Raw genomic sequence first — 15840 nt, 5'->3', positions numbered from 1 at the left:
TCTGGGCTTCCAAGAAACATTTGTGCTGGGTTATACAATGCATCCTTAAAAAAGGTCCAAGGGCTAAATTTTAGACTTCATTTTTCCTCTTTATGAGGAAAATAACATATTGTCTCTTTTACTGTAACTATCTTTAGGTTTTAAAATACTTTTTCCCTTATATATCATGAAAATAGACATATGAGAGAAGAAAAATCAGGAATTTCTTTCAATCTACTCATTCTTTAAAATGAGCATCAGCTCTTCAAGGAGTGATAAAAGAGTAGAAAAAAATTTTATTGTCATATTGATTGCCTTTTCCTAGAACAGGGATCTTTCCTAAGATATTTTTTCTAGTACCTTTTCCTTTCCAATATAAATATGTGTGTTTAAACTCCAAACTGTCAAAACTTGTTAGGTCTATACATGTTTTTGAGAATAGGTTCTCTGGAGCAGAAAATTATTAATCTTTATTTTGATAAAACTACAAGTGTCACTTTTCATTTATTTTAGTGGTCATCTTAGTTTTTGCTAGAGAAAACACATTTTTAAATATCATTATTTTAACCTCCGTTGATTGATTTTGTTATCCTTAATGTTGTTGTTTAAAAAGAAGTTACTTGCGATGCAGTCTAAATCTACATCCTAGATTTAACTTCTGTTCACTCTATGTTTATATTTTACAACAGGTCCCAAGTATAAATGCAGAATTCAGGAGTCTGAGCCTACCTTATTTTTTACCCCTGCAACTTTAATAAGCATGTGTATTATATAAGCATGTATATATACACATATATACATATTTATATTTCATGCCTCTCCATTCCTTCAGGCAATAGGCTTTTATTCATGAGGCCTGAAAATAACTAGTGATAGGAATCTGATTATTTCTTGATTTATTGGGACAGAAGTTCCATATAACTTTCTTTACCTCTTCTAACCATACCAGTAAACTTGTAAATTTTTTCATTGCTTTCTGTAAATCTGTTATCATACTGATTTATGCCTCATTTCCTGGACTCTCAAATTCAGTGTAGAAATGAAATTACAGTTCATTGTCATCTGTGCTGGTGAGAAGGCACCAGAATTCTTCTGAGTCTGTTACTTACAACATTGCATTCATCATCAGAGATCCTTGTCATTCATCACCGCTGATCATTTGTCCTGGTTTCAGCTGGGATGGAGTTAATTTTCTTCCTAGTAGCTGGTGCAGAGCTGTGTTTTACCTTCAGTCTGAGAATAATGCACCGATGATGCACCGATGATTTAGTTGTCGCTAAGTAGCCCTTACCCTGATCAAGGACTTTTCAGTCTCTCATGCTCTGGCAGTGAGGAGGGGCACAAGAAGATGGGAAGGAGCAGAGAGAGGACACCTGATCCAAACTAGCCAAAGGGGTTTTCCATAACGCAGCACATCAATGCCTAGTATATGAACTGGAGGGAGTTGGCCAGGAGGCGCCAATTGCTGCTCAGAGACTGGCGTTGGTCGGTGGGTGGTGAGCAATTGTATTGTGCAACATGTGTGTTTTTTGAGTTTTATTCCTCTCTTTTTCTTGTTATTGTTACATTATATCTTACTTTTCAGTTATTAAACTTCTGTTATCTCAACCCACAGGTTTTTCCTGCTTCTGAATCTCTTTCCCATCCCACAAGGGCATCAATGGGGGGGGGGGGGAGGGGGGGCAGTGAGCAAGCAACTGTGTGGTACTTAGTTGTTGACTCGGGTTAAGCCATAATTATATTACTGTTCCATATTTCCATTCCACATGTTCCTTATATTCAGCACATTTCCTTTATTCATCATAGACCCAACTATATTTTTCTGGTGATGTTTTACAGCATGTTGTAGCACACTTTGAGAAGCTGAAGGCCTCCTCTTTGCAGCTCTGTAGGTCTGATCAACTTTCCTCTTTCTCTTTTAATACTGTACTCATCCTCTCATGTGCAGTGATATAGTCATACACTAACAACCCAGAACACGCTGCAGCAAGACTTTGAACCTTATGGTCCATCATGCTGTACCGCTTTGCATCCTTGCACCTGCAGTTCTTGGACCTTGCCATGGAGTTTCCCCTGGAAAGCACCTGTCACTGACTTGTGAATTGTTCTTTGTCCCCTACCCTCTTTCTACTTCTTCCTTCACAGCTTTTAAGTGTGGGCTAAGGAAAGTCACAGGGCTTAGTAGATAACATTGATTATTTAAATAACCAATAACATGCATACACAAGTTTGACAGCTAATTAATGCATGTGGCATCTGAACCTGACCAAAGCCTGCTCCATGGAGCACTGCTTGTGTGATGATCAAGAGCAACCAACAAGGAGACTGAGTGCACCCTACTGAAGCTATACAATTACTCTGGAAAAATAAACCTTTGTGCATGGACGCTTCTCTCAACATTTTTGTGCAACACTCATCTCACTGAATTTAATGAGACCGAATAAAAAAATACATATCATGTTAACTGTAATTATCTTCCTTGCTTCTATCAATAGAAATTTGTAAATGCCTATACACAAATATTTGCTGCATTTTTTTAGATCTCAAAAGTCCATAGTAATAATAGTTTGTGATTTTCTTTCTTGCATAATCTTACGTGTAGGCCAATTTGTCAGATGACTCAGCTCCTGCTGTACTGATTCAGCTCTCACAGAGTACTTAAGATGTCTGAAGTTGTGTAGAATATGCCCTAGCAGAATCATTGATTTTTTTGACATGTGATTTTTATTTGCCATTCACTGTAGATTTATGCCTACATATTTGAGAATATCAGATCGGTTCAGTTGGAAGCTCTACTTCTCTCCTTGCTGAGCATTGCAGTGCTTGTTCTTGTTAAAGAACTGAACGAGAAATTTCAGAAAAACATTAAAGTTGTTCTTCCCATCGACCTCCTTTTGGTAAGTACAGAATCAAATATCAGGCTTTTTGTTTACAAAGATTTCAGTGGTTCAACTAATCTGCTGGACTTTACTGTGCTGTCTACAGCTATCCACAGTCATGCTGCCATTTATTAAATGGACAGGTAATTTTCATGGCTGTATGTTAACTGTAAGAACAGGGAGCAGTTTGGCTGTATAATTAAGACAGAAGTGACATACATTCCCAATTTATATACTATTTTTTCATGTGTTTATTACTTTTTACATAATCATAAGAACATGAAGCCTAGAATGTTAAAGTGTAAGAAGTTTGGAATGGAAAATGAAAAGTAACTGTCCAATTGTAACTCCAGGCAAGTCTTGTGCTGTGTAGCTGTGACTTAGATGCTGCTTGTTATCTATCTGCAACAAGGTTAAATAGCTATGCTATTGTTTTCTGTGGTTTTACTTACAATTTTGCTATCACATAGCATAGGCATGAATTTAGAAAAGATGATTGAAGAAGAACTATGGTGCCACTAACTGGAAAGGTTCCAAATGCTTCACAGAGGCTTGTAAAGATCCCTTTCATTAACTTAGAATATACAAAGTCCACCATAGTTCTTCTTCAGCCATCTTTACTAAATTTATTATTGTGTCCAGATCTTAGTTTCTTTTGACTCTCTTTTACATCTGCAAAAATTTTCATAATAATATTTCCACGTCTTACTCGATTGATCCAAGGATAAATGTATGAACACTATCATGTGCTTAGGTACGGCAATAATAGCGACCATGTGAAAAACTAAAAGCAGTAGAAATATAACATCTTTTTCTCTGTTGAATTAATAGATAATTGCTACGTCTGTTGCTTGCTACTGTGCTGATATGGAATACCTCTACGGACTAGAAGTTGTGGGACATATTCCTGAAGGGTAATGTGGTTTTTATTAGTTTGTGGCTTTTATATATGTTTACTTCTGAGAACAGTCTCTGAAGAGGTCAAATAAGTTTTCTGAAATAAGGAATGGCAAAAATCTATTATGTTAATTTCCAGCCTCCTCAAACGTTCTCTCACAATTGAACCCCATGTTATCAAGGTGTATCTGCATAGATATCATTGTCAAAATACAGGCTTTCTTGTACATTGTTTTAGCTTTTTTATTACTTTGTGATATAACAAGCAGCTACTAAGTACCTGATAATGGCTGATGGGTATAAGACAGGAGGGCAGGCCACTCTCTACAAGACTATTGCAACCTGCATTTTGAGGGTTGCCTTGGATTACTGTAGCAGAAAGGACTTGCATTGTGATCAGGCTTGTAGATGACTACACTTTATTCTTCTCCACTCACACAGTAATTTTAGAAAATGTGGTTCCTAAAGAAATATAAAGGATTTAGATATGCTTAATCTAGAAAAAGAACATTCTGACTACAAATAGTGATACCTTTTTCTCCATAGCCTTGAAGAGGAGGAAAAACATACTTGAAATAACTAGCAGGAGAGAGAAATTAGATTAGATGTTAGAGAGAATGCTCAAAATCTAAGGGTTGGTAAGCACACCTTTTGTATAATCTCCCCTTTGCAAATTGCAGTTTCCCTAAATTTCCACAAAATATAAGTCCTGGACAGCATCAATACATGTGTGGCAGTTTACACTGATAGAAATGAAATAAAGGAAATAGCTGAGAAAGAAAATCAGTTTTAAGTGTTTAGAGTATGCTATTACATGCTACGTATCTGAGATAAACACAGGGCTAAGTGTGCCCTTTCAATGTATGTTATAAACAGTTACAGTGTATTCATGCAGCTTTAATCAAGAACTTATTTTCTGCCTAACCTTGCATGAGAAAATTCTGTAGTTTGAAAAACAGGAGCAGAGTCTGGATCATTCTGATGTATTTTTTAGTAATTTGCTTGAAATACATAACTGCCTTGTCAGTGAAGAGTGCTAGAAATATTAAGGGCATAATTTGGCTCCTAGGTCGTGCGGTTTGTACTCTGGAGAGAATGAACCCTTATTGTGGGGTATGGAGACAAACCAGGATGGTTCGGTTCTTTACTGAGGCATTTCATTGCAGTCCCCATTAGAAAGTCTCTATTAGATGAAATAAATATCCACACTGTCCATAATCTACAGGAATACTAAATTGTTTAAAATGTTTAAATTAAACATTACAGGAAAGCCAACTGTAAAGAAGAAAAGGATATACAGAAGAGTCTCTTTTATTGAGCATTACAGAATTAGGTAATGGTTGCTTATTTTATCTGTCAGAGAGGGAGTTAATTTATAAAGATCCCTTCATAACTCCTCAGATTAAAGTTCAGAAATAGAGCAATCTATCTGAAACTGCTTCATCTTCTCCTGCAAATTCTCCTCTGCAGATCCCTACAGACTGAGGTCTTCTTAACCTAAATTATTGAAAATGGTCACCTTACAAGCATTACAAAAATTGGCTGTGCATGCAGAGATAGTTTATCTTTGATCTTCATGACTTGCAGGTACATGCAGGCTATGTATCAGGCTTCTGAAAAAGGATTGTCTTTATTTTTTTATAGATTACCCTCTCCAAAACCACCACCTATGAATGTTCTGCCTGAAGTAGTCACTGAAGCTTTTGGAGTAGCCCTGGTTGGTTATGTAGCATCACTAGCTCTTGCCCAAGACTCTGCTAAAAAATTTAAATACACCATGGATGACAATCAGGTAAACCTCTCCCTCCTTATGGTCCTTGAAATTGCTTCACCATTTTGGAAATGCAAAGCAATTTTCGAAATTCCTGGATTTCCAAAATAGATGGATGCCCAGTAGGAAAGGGTATGTTCCATATGGCATCCTGAGACCTTCCACCGATTACAGGAAACCCCAAATGTAGTCCAAATTAGCTCTATAGAAATGCTCAGGTCTCTAATTATTTTTCAGAATGAATACATTGGGCTGTGAATTTATGTTGATGCTTCAGGGCCATGTTCTCCAAGGAGCAGAGGGAAAATGTTTTGATCTTAACACAGGTCATACTTCAGGGAGATATGCTGCACTGTCTGAAGGGCACTACAGGGAGTACAGCAACCTGCCTGTCTTTCTGGACCTCTGGAAATCTTGTTGCTTACACAGTTTAACTACTGAGATGTTGGAAACTAGGTGTAAGTCTACATGGAATAATGGTGCCAAAGAACAAAACCTCCATAACATCAGAGACTACAATAGCAGGATCTGGCTGTATTGCATTCAGGATCCAGGCACAGGGCTCTGCCTGTTGGCATGTGGCTATGTAAAACTGTCTGGGGAACTTTAAGGTAGTGCTGTCTTGTGCTGTGAAAACAAAGTTATGCTTAGGTGTTGCCTTGGCTGCATAAGGTACTATTTGTGTCCTAAACACTTCTAGCAGTATTGAGATCTTTTCTTACACATTAATCTCAGCAGACAAATAAACTCCTTATAGTCTGGGGAAATGAATGGTGCTGGGTAGCCAAGTTGGGGTGCTTTCTTAGAAAACGTTCTTCAGATGGCTCTATAGATACAAGGTGGCTTCTCCACTTTTTTCTTCTAACACCAAATGCACTTGTAATGAAAGATAGCATGCAGATAGGCTTGTTACCATATTTTGCTTTCATGAGAGTATGTTCCAAGACAAAAAGAATCAGTGTCTTTTTTTCAGTAGAGTCATAATCTAGAAACAACCTGAACACCATCCAGATCCCACTACTTGAGGCCTGTTAAAAAGATGTGCATCAAGATGTAAATATTTTTGTTGAACTTAATCTTCAAAATTTAGCAATACCTTTTATGTTGTGAAAAAAATGAGCCTCCTGCTTTTGACGAATCTGTTTCAGCAGCTTTATCATTCAAATTACAGTTGTGTGAATGTATATTCTATTGGGAGATCTTTTATTGTGTAGATATGTGATTTTTTTCCCTCAAACATCCTTTGTCATTGCTAATATTTACATCGAGGACTCTTCTGCTGGCAAGAAACATTGAAATGACAGAAAAATAAGAAAAAACATATTCTGTTTAACAACTTTGCAGGAATTTTTGGCTCATGGCCTCAGCAACGTGATTCCTTCATTTTTCTTTTGCATACCAAGTGCTGCAGCGATGGGACGGACAGCACTTTTGTACAGTACGGGCGCCAGAACACAGGTAATGGGTTAGAGTGAAGTATGTAGGAGAATTAAGGCTATGGTACTGCTTAATGAAACTTGTACTGATTTATCCATCATATTTTCCTATTCTCTCATTTCCTCTGCCCTGGGAAACGATTTGTTATTTTTAACAACCTGCATGGAATTCAACTATCTTACTAGAAAAGCTAATGGTTCTACTTACTCATTTCTACTTGTTTAATTCAATCTAAACTCTGAAGTCCGTGCCAGTAAGGAGGTTGGGAGTTGTATTTTCAGGCTGTAGGAAACGGCACACAAGCCCTTGCAATTTTATGTGAGATTTGTCATCACCCTAACAAAAGTGCCCTCTAATGGTATTTAATGGATTTAATGGTACAGGCTAAACTGAAGTTTTAGAAAAAGGTCAGATTTCATTTGGTGCTTCTACCTGATTTTAAAATTAAACTGAAAGTAACCCTAAGAGCTGCTCATTTAAAAAACCCCAATTAATCTACTAATGTCTGCTTTGTGACACAGTGTACTTGTCCTGTCCCTCCATATACACTGAGCCCACAGAAAAGACACTCAGATATTTGAGGATTTTGAGGGCTATTTCCTACTACTGACAACTGAACCCCCAAGTTCAGTAGCTTAGAAAAGAGGGAACTGCAACTGAGGAAAATTATAATTGTGACCCTGTGAGGCTGTTACCTGTTCAAATCATGCTCATGAACAAGAGAGGCTGCAAACTGCTCAGTAGTGACCTACCTGTGTGATGGGCCACCTCAGCTGGGGCACCCCTGGGGAAGCCTTCTAAGCCCTGTTCTCCCTCTTTCCTCTGACACTCCTTGCCATTGGCAAGGATGCCTCACCCTTGACCATGTTGCCCAGCCTGGCCTTGAACACTGCTTGGGGTGGAGCATTTACCACTTCTTTGGGAAACCCATTCCAGTGCCTCACCACCCTCACAGTAAAGATCATCACAGGATAGAAGTGTCCTTCAAATAGAATCAACATTTTTGTTTGTTTTTTTTTTTCCTTTTGGGAGAGTGGAAAGAGGGAAAAGTTCCTTGTGACTTCACCAACAGATTTTGTGTCCCTTTTTCTGTAAACATTCTGTCTATCCTTCTTGATGGTATTTTTGAGTACATCATGGCTTTAATTTTCTAGTGGTTTAGCAACTTGTCTGGTTTTGTTTTTAACAACTTGTCTCTTAAAATGAAACCTAATTATTTTAGTAAAGAAACATATTATCAATATAAAAATAAAGTAAGCATCTGTCTACTTATCATCAAAAAACTTATGTGAATCTGGACTGTATCTTAATGAGACCAGAAGTACTCCACTTTGTGAGCAATCAAAGTGGGGTAGGAGACTGCAATTTTACTGTAGTCTTCTGTCAGATTAATAACATATAATATTATGAAGAGAAATATAATTCTTAGATCATATATTTTTCTGGATTCATGCCACCTGCATTAATTCTAATTTTTAGATATTAAAAAAAAATGTTCCTGCCTTTTCTAAAGTCCACTGATAATAATGTGAAATCATTGGTGGCATCTGACTAAACACAATAGTTTCCTTTTACTGTTGATCCCAGTAAAAGAAGTTAGAAAACTTCTCTTGTGCAAAAATTATGACAGTTCTCCATATATAATTTTTGCTCAGTGCTATAACAGGTCTGTTATTTACTGAAAGACAGGGTTCATGGCTATAAATATGTTGCAGAATGAGAGCGGGTGCTGCAAAATCTCTGGGATGAGATATTGCACGCACATGCTCCATTTAATTACAAAGTGTATAAGGGGTGCTGTGGTCTGGATCTGTCAACAGGGTCAAGCACAGATGTTGAGATCTCTTACTATGTTTTCACTGTAGCTGGCTGAAGGTAGTCACCGGAAACTAAAACAATAGTTAAATGCATCAGCAATCCATAGATACATTAACAGCTAACATGCTCAACATCTAGCCCTTGACTTTGCAATATTCGATGATTATTCGTTTTCACACATTTTAATATAATTTTCTTTTGTTAGACTGAACGATCTGCTTCTCTTGTTTGTTGTTTTAGGTCGCTTGCCTTATCTCTTGTGCATTAATTCTAGTGGTGATATATACAGTTGGACCTATGCTGTACTGGCTGCCTATGGTATGGTAGTTATCTTTTTTTTTTTCAAAATTATGATGTCATGCATTTTCTAGTGACTTGATTTCTTTCGGGGAAAGATAGCACTACCTCTAAAATAGCACTGTTTAATTTCAGTGGGAGAACAAGTATTTAAGGGCACAGCAAGTCTTGGAATCATAAAATGCAGAGATGACAACATAATACATAGATTTTACACATATGGAATTGCATATATAAGCTATCACATAAGCATTTCTCTTCCGCTTGCTTTTGGCATGTAGTTTATGAAAAATATACATCCAGATTGCTGTGTATTTGTAAATTGACAAAGTGTGATAGAAATGAATCAATTTTATCCAGTTATGCATATGACGTATGGCTTTGCTTCTCAAATAGATTTGACACAAATGATTGTAGCTAGTGATCTAAGGTTAATTTAGAAAGATTATGAGGTGTTCTTACATCTCTGTCATGGAATACCTCTTCTACACTAAGAATCTATAGAGCAAGGTGGTGTGTTTTCACATAAGCTTTATCTTCATATACCTTATGTGAAATTACAAGTTAATAGCTAATTTTAACCAGACGCATGTCAAAGATGCAAAATACAGCTCCAAAATTATCCTGAATTCTGCCATGTGTGTACATGATATTTTAACTCAACTGTGTTTAAAATTTACTTTGTGCTATTGTTTACATAGTGTCAAATGAAGATTCTCGCTTTTCAAACACAGATTCTTTTATAGTTTAACTATGCAAAATAAGGACACTTGAAGAGGGATGCACAATATGTGTTTTTTCTTACTATACTGCTCTCCTCCCTTAATTTTTTTTTTTTTTAGGGATTATATGTAAATTTTGACTGGTTTCCTGTAGACTTCCCCCTCCTTTCCATATTAACTTTCTATATGTTGCTTTTTGGATATTTTGTTTCTTCTCTACTGTGTTTTCTTAGCCTCCCCACCTATGTGCTCCAAGTCCACCACTTTGTACTCCATCCTTTTTGGCTTCAGATAATTTTTTCATCCATCTCCTCCCCATTTCTGATTTGGAGAACAATAAATTATTTTGTTTGCCTCCAAGTTTATGGATTTTTTGCTCTAAAGGCCTTCTCTAAGTGGTGAAGAAAGGAAATTCTTCACTGTGTAGAAGTTGGGCACTGATTTGTTCCTGAGTCTGCCAGACTATGGCAGAATGTTGCTGGTCTGGCAATGCATGGAGAGTCTTGGGAAGTCCTGAAGTTTCTGTTGCTTTTCTCACAATTAGGTTGCCTATAGATTGCCTTCAGGAAATGAAACAAATGGATCTGATAATGTTACAGCTGTATTAATGCAATTTTTGAAACATTAACTTCAGATTTTTTATGATTTAGTTAGAATATTGACTGTTGAACTGAAGAAAGAGCATTTGTTTTCACTACCAATTCTGCAAATGGCTTTTGGTTTTTATTTCTTTGCAGTGTGTGCTAGCAAGCATTATTGTTGTGGGCTTGAAGGGGATGCTAATACAGTTCCGGGATTTAAAAAAATATTGGAATGTGGATAAAGTAGATTGGGTAAGTGAAACTTAATGTAAGAAGGTCTCCCTGTGACCCTTTAACAAATACCTGATAAATAAACTTTATTAATTCTGTGTCCCTAGAAGGGATAACCAAGCCATTATTATAGGGGGTTTGTGTCCTGTCGGATTATTTTCTGTCTCAGAATAACAGCATCTGTAATGCCAATTGTATTTAAAAAAGGGAATTATAGCAGATGATAAAGAATTAAGCCTAATTCAATGCTAAAGATGTGTATACAGACAGATCAGGTTGCTCTCAGCAGATGTGTGTCTAATTTTGTATGCCTTCTCTAGCTGGTTATCATGTTTTTGCTATTGCAGTATTTTTGAAGAGATTCTGGTATCTTTGTCCTCTGAGGGTACAGAATAATCATATGGGACAAACAGCACTGGAAACACTAGAGATGCAGACAGATACATGTCCTAGGGTGATGTAGGTAAATGTCTTAACTCATTCAGATTTTGCAGTTTGACCATAATGAAACATTTTGCAGTATGAGAGGAGGAAAAAAGCTAGATAGAAAAGGAAATAATATGAAATTCTAGTTTAATGCAGAGTCTTAATAGTCCAACATACATTTGCACAGAATTCCTAGCCAATATTAAAAGATGCCTCCATGTTTAGGAAGACTCCTAGATTTTTTTTTCTGAGGGAGTTCTTGAATATACTCACCAGTTAGTGGAACTGAAACCTATAGCCATTTCCATAAACACATACTGATATTCCATAAAGCTTTTGAAAATTTCGTTTATGTTGTTTAAGTTAACAAATATTTAGGAAAGTATTTCAGCTATATCCTCCTTCTCTGTTGTGGGAGATACAGGTTACTGGAGGTAATACTGGGCTTTGAACACACCAGTGACTTAATATTCTACAGCAGTAAAGGGAAGTTTAAACTGAGTAAAATGCTTTTAAATAGAATACTGTATTTCAGTATGGAAAGCAGAGCTGAGTAACCTATACTGATTTGGCTATGTGTGATTTTCCATATTTTGTCACAGAAGACTAGAGGTTGGGGGGGTTTTGTTGTTGGTTTTTGTTTGGTTTTCACCATTCAGAAGAAAACCTCTATCTCTCATGAAGTCTTACGCTTTTCAAGCAGCAAAATTCTGAATATATTTTCTACTCCATATTGCCAGTGACACAAATGGTGGATGGTGTAGATCAAGAATTATTCTGGGGACAATGGGTTTAAGAAAGTTGGTAGTTATGGGAGAGACAGATAGCCTGTCTATCAGTGCATTGAAACAGTAAGTAGTCAAGTTTTCCAGCAGGACATTCTGGAATCTCACTAGACTTGATGTATCTTCACAGTTAGACTAGCATGACTGATTTTTTGCTTTGTGATTTTGATTTTGTGATTTTGGCAGAAAAAGATGGGGGAGTAGTGTATATATCTCAGACATCTGTCATTGTTACTAAGAGAGCTTATAGAGAGAGAGATTGCCTGGTTTATCTTCTTGACTGAACATACTTGAACAATTATTTATCTTCAAGTAGTTGTACCATCAGTACTTAGCCTGACAGGGTAAATCATCTTGCTTTAAATAGCATAATCTAAAGTAAGGCTATAAACATTACACTGCTGCTTGGTCAGAGGTGCCCCACTAAGCCCAGTGATTTGAGTAGCTACACCGGGGTTGGTTTTGGCCTGAAATATTCACCCTTGCAATTGACAGCACGTCAGAAATGAATAAGTTACATTACACAGGTTATCCAAGCCATTTTGAAGACAGAAACTCTAACAAAACATTTGGAAATAATTAACATCTGTCCTTTCTGGAACTGATTCTTTGAAGGGTGTGTGTCATTGTAGCACAGAAGTCAGATTTGTTGTGCTTATAAGTCTGGCAAATGATAGTGTCTGGAAAGGGAACATTATGAGGTTTCTTACATTATTCCTTCACATTTTAAGCTTCTCATTGAACACAAACAGGATAGGTAATATTTGTTATTTAGTTCTCTATAAAATGTCATCCTTTTAAATGTAAAAGGCACAGCTTGAAACGTGTCGCTCAGGAGTAGGACTTGATGATCCTCATGGGTCTCTCCCATCTCAAGATATTCTGTGATTCTATGGAATCATCCTTCTGCCATGGATTGGTTTTTTTTGCATATTTAATATTTGGAAACAGCTGAGTTCGAAGGAGCTAAGCTGACAGACCTCACTAGGTAATACCAAATGTTATCAGCTGAATATTACTACATATATTTGGTTTGGTTTTCTTTTAACTTGTTTTTTATCAACCCTCAGGAAATGTCCTGGTTTTACATTTCACATCTCAAATCACATTCAATATCTTTCTAGGTAAAACACCGTTGCCCTTACTCCAAAGTGCCCTTTCCTGCCATTCACAGCATTTATATGAACTTCAAAGGTCTCTTGCCTCAGTTAAGGTCTTCTGTCAGTCCCCACATCTTCTTAGATGACTTCAATAATTTCAGATCAATAATTGTTCTACTACATGATATATATGCTAAACACATAACTCTATACATAATAGTATTTGCCCTCCTTCCATTGTTTTCATCTGTTGGTGGTTTCCAATATGTTGATTTGTGTTACCTGAATTTTATACGTTAACCTGAGAGTGATTTGTCATTAATTTTTTGCCTTTTTTTTTGGAGCAATCAGGTAGTTGATCTGGATTTCATCTTAAGTGTACCTCACTTTTCAGGTCATCAAATAGAAAGTTGATTTCCATATTCTTTCTGCAAGTCTCATTTCTTATGCAGGCCTACTTGATGACCAACTTCCCTTTATTCTCCAGTTTGAAGGTGCACTTTTCTGGTCTCAATAAAAAGGCAGTGAAGTTTTTGTTAACTTAGTTTTTAAGGCTGAGCATCCCAGATAAGCTGGAGCGATTTAAGACTGGTAAAGACCAGCTGAAGAAAATATTCTTTTAGCTCTGAAGTTGGACTTTGAAGCAACCAAAGATGGGGAAAAAGTATTTCAGAAGGCGATGCTTTAAGTGAAAAAGACAACAGAATAAGGATTATTTTAATGAGTTAATCTTACACATGGATTTTTGATATTTAACAGAGAAAATCTTAGACATTTAAAGAGAAGAAAATATTACAAATTTGTGCAAATGACTTGGCCAGGAAATGACCACAGCAGACAAAAAGCCAAGTTGCATGCCTGACTTGTAAAGCAGAAAGAGTGGCAACAACTTGTGGTAAAAATTACACATTCCCTGCATGGTGTCATGACTGAGAGGCAGTTATTTATGTATGAATTGTATGCATATGCACATATATTAACGTGTAAGGACATAAAAAATTTTATTAATTCGGCAATTAAAGGGGATTCAACAGGGAGAGTCTCGTTTTGAACAAGTATCCTGCAAGATCTTGCCCGTGTAAGTTTCTGAGCCTTGGATCCACCACCTTGTCAATCTAGTTTGTCACAGTAGTTTGGAGGAGTGGGAAAGGGGAGGGTGTTCCATGGTATTTTGAAGATCACTGGTCCAATTTCATGTATGTTTGAGAGCTTTTTAACTTGATATCCCCAGGGAGGAGATGACCTTTAAGATTTGTTCAGGTATTCATCAGATAGGGGCCGTGATTCATGACAGGGCTCTGAGACCTCTGAGAGCTTTGCTATATTTTCCACAGAGTAGGAAGCCATTTCTTCTGTGTAATAATTTACATCTATGCTTCTAGCTAATGACATTCTAGGGAGATTTTCTATCTTTCCTTTGTTAGGAATATGCTACCCTGAGTTACATTACCATTGTTGTAGTTAGTCTCAGTGCAGTGAGAAGGAATTTAAAAATGTTTAGTCCATTGAAAATATGACTGCCATATAAATTCTTTTTAAAGAATAATATTTATGCCAGTCCATCTGTCTCCAGGGCAGTTTGCAAACAAATACCCTCTCAAGCATTCCACCATTGTGTATGGAATGCTTGTGAAAAATTCTATTAAAGAACTACCATGCCATTTCACTATTAAGGAGTTTCTGCTCTGTGGCTGGGGGGCCTTCACTGAGTTTTAAATTCCCTTCTGATAACCAGATCTTCTTTGTTTATGGTGGGTGTCTAGACAGCTCACACATCTGTAGATATCTGTGTTGTTGATAGCTAATGCCAAGTGAAATGAGCCCAACCACTTTATGCAATAGCTGAGAATCTCATCAGTTTGCAATGAAAAAGGAAGTTTATGATCCAGTTTCAAAGTGGTGCAGAAACATCTATCATCACGATACTGTAGTATTGCATTGTTTAGCCACAGGCACAGAGAGTATTCTCCCACTTCTTTTTTCCTGTTTCAGGCTCCCTGTAATGGTGGATGTGTAGACCCTATGAAATAAAAAGTTCTAGATAGAAACACACTGTCCACAGAATTCTATAGGCAGCTGCTATATCTACACCATTACTGTACCTCTCAGGGCTCCCAGTACTTTCTGACATATTCAGGATTCAGCATAAATCTTCTGTTTGTTTCTTTTCTCTCTCTTTAGAAGTTTGTTTTTTTTAATTAATACAGTACAAGTATACTTTGGAGGTGGATTTTGTTTTGCCTTTAGAGAATAACATTTGCTTTTAACACATTATTGCTAAGATTTGAAGAATGATTAGATTCAGTCTGTCCTGGACTATATGGTAGTCATGTTAAAATAAGTTGCCAAAGAAAATGTTGATATTTTTATGACTTCTTTGCTGAACCTTGTGAAAACCCATGAATTAAAAAAATGTCTCTGAGATCAACATAACTCCTTTCTACAAGTCTGACGCTTCCCTGACTAAAAAAGTACTGACTTCAGGCCAATTCAAAGCACTGGAAGAATGACTGACAGATGAGAACATAATTGTTTTGGCTCATCCTCTACAATAATGGCAATCTCTGGTTACAGTTAAGATGTAAGATACTAGGCTACTAAAGAGGTACTCAAGTAGCTTTTTCAGTACTGAACAGTCCTTAAACTTTTTTGTCTTTGATTCTTCCTATGCAGACTTCATATTTTTTTTTTCATGCTTTCTGTTTTCTTCTGAGGCAGAAGAATTTTTTAGGTCATGCAGCAGTGATTTAGTTAGATGCGATGAGGCTCAGGTCTGCAGTTGAAGTAGATTGCTTGATCTCAGGTGTCAAGAATTCAGCCTTATCAGCATGGGCTAATTCTTGATCCCACTGGATTTCTGGGTTTGTAGTATGTCTGTTAGCCTTTTCATGTCCAGCAAGCTCCTTTATAAATATAT

General features: G+C 36.8%; 1 protein-coding gene across 1 annotated transcript in view; it reads left to right on the top strand.

Moving 5' to 3' along the window:
• The window catches only part of SLC26A7 (solute carrier family 26 member 7), a 62242-nt gene that overhangs the window by 31294 nt on the left and 15108 nt on the right, over nucleotides 1-15840 (top strand). Inside the window, exons 5-10 of the mRNA XM_005150854.2 lie at nucleotides 2724-2876; nucleotides 3690-3772; nucleotides 5400-5547; nucleotides 6871-6984; nucleotides 9022-9099; nucleotides 10538-10633. Coding sequence (XP_005150911.1) covers nucleotides 2724-2876; nucleotides 3690-3772; nucleotides 5400-5547; nucleotides 6871-6984; nucleotides 9022-9099; nucleotides 10538-10633 — 672 coding nt within the window. The remainder of the gene's footprint in view (nucleotides 1-2723; nucleotides 2877-3689; nucleotides 3773-5399; nucleotides 5548-6870; nucleotides 6985-9021; nucleotides 9100-10537; nucleotides 10634-15840) is intronic.

This window comes from Melopsittacus undulatus, chromosome 1 (genome assembly GCF_012275295.1).
Source record: "Melopsittacus undulatus isolate bMelUnd1 chromosome 1, bMelUnd1.mat.Z, whole genome shotgun sequence".
Taxonomy (NCBI): Eukaryota; Metazoa; Chordata; class Aves; order Psittaciformes; family Psittaculidae; genus Melopsittacus; species Melopsittacus undulatus.
Note: the sequence above shows the minus strand (reverse complement) of the source record. Positions and strands in the feature narration are given on the sequence as shown.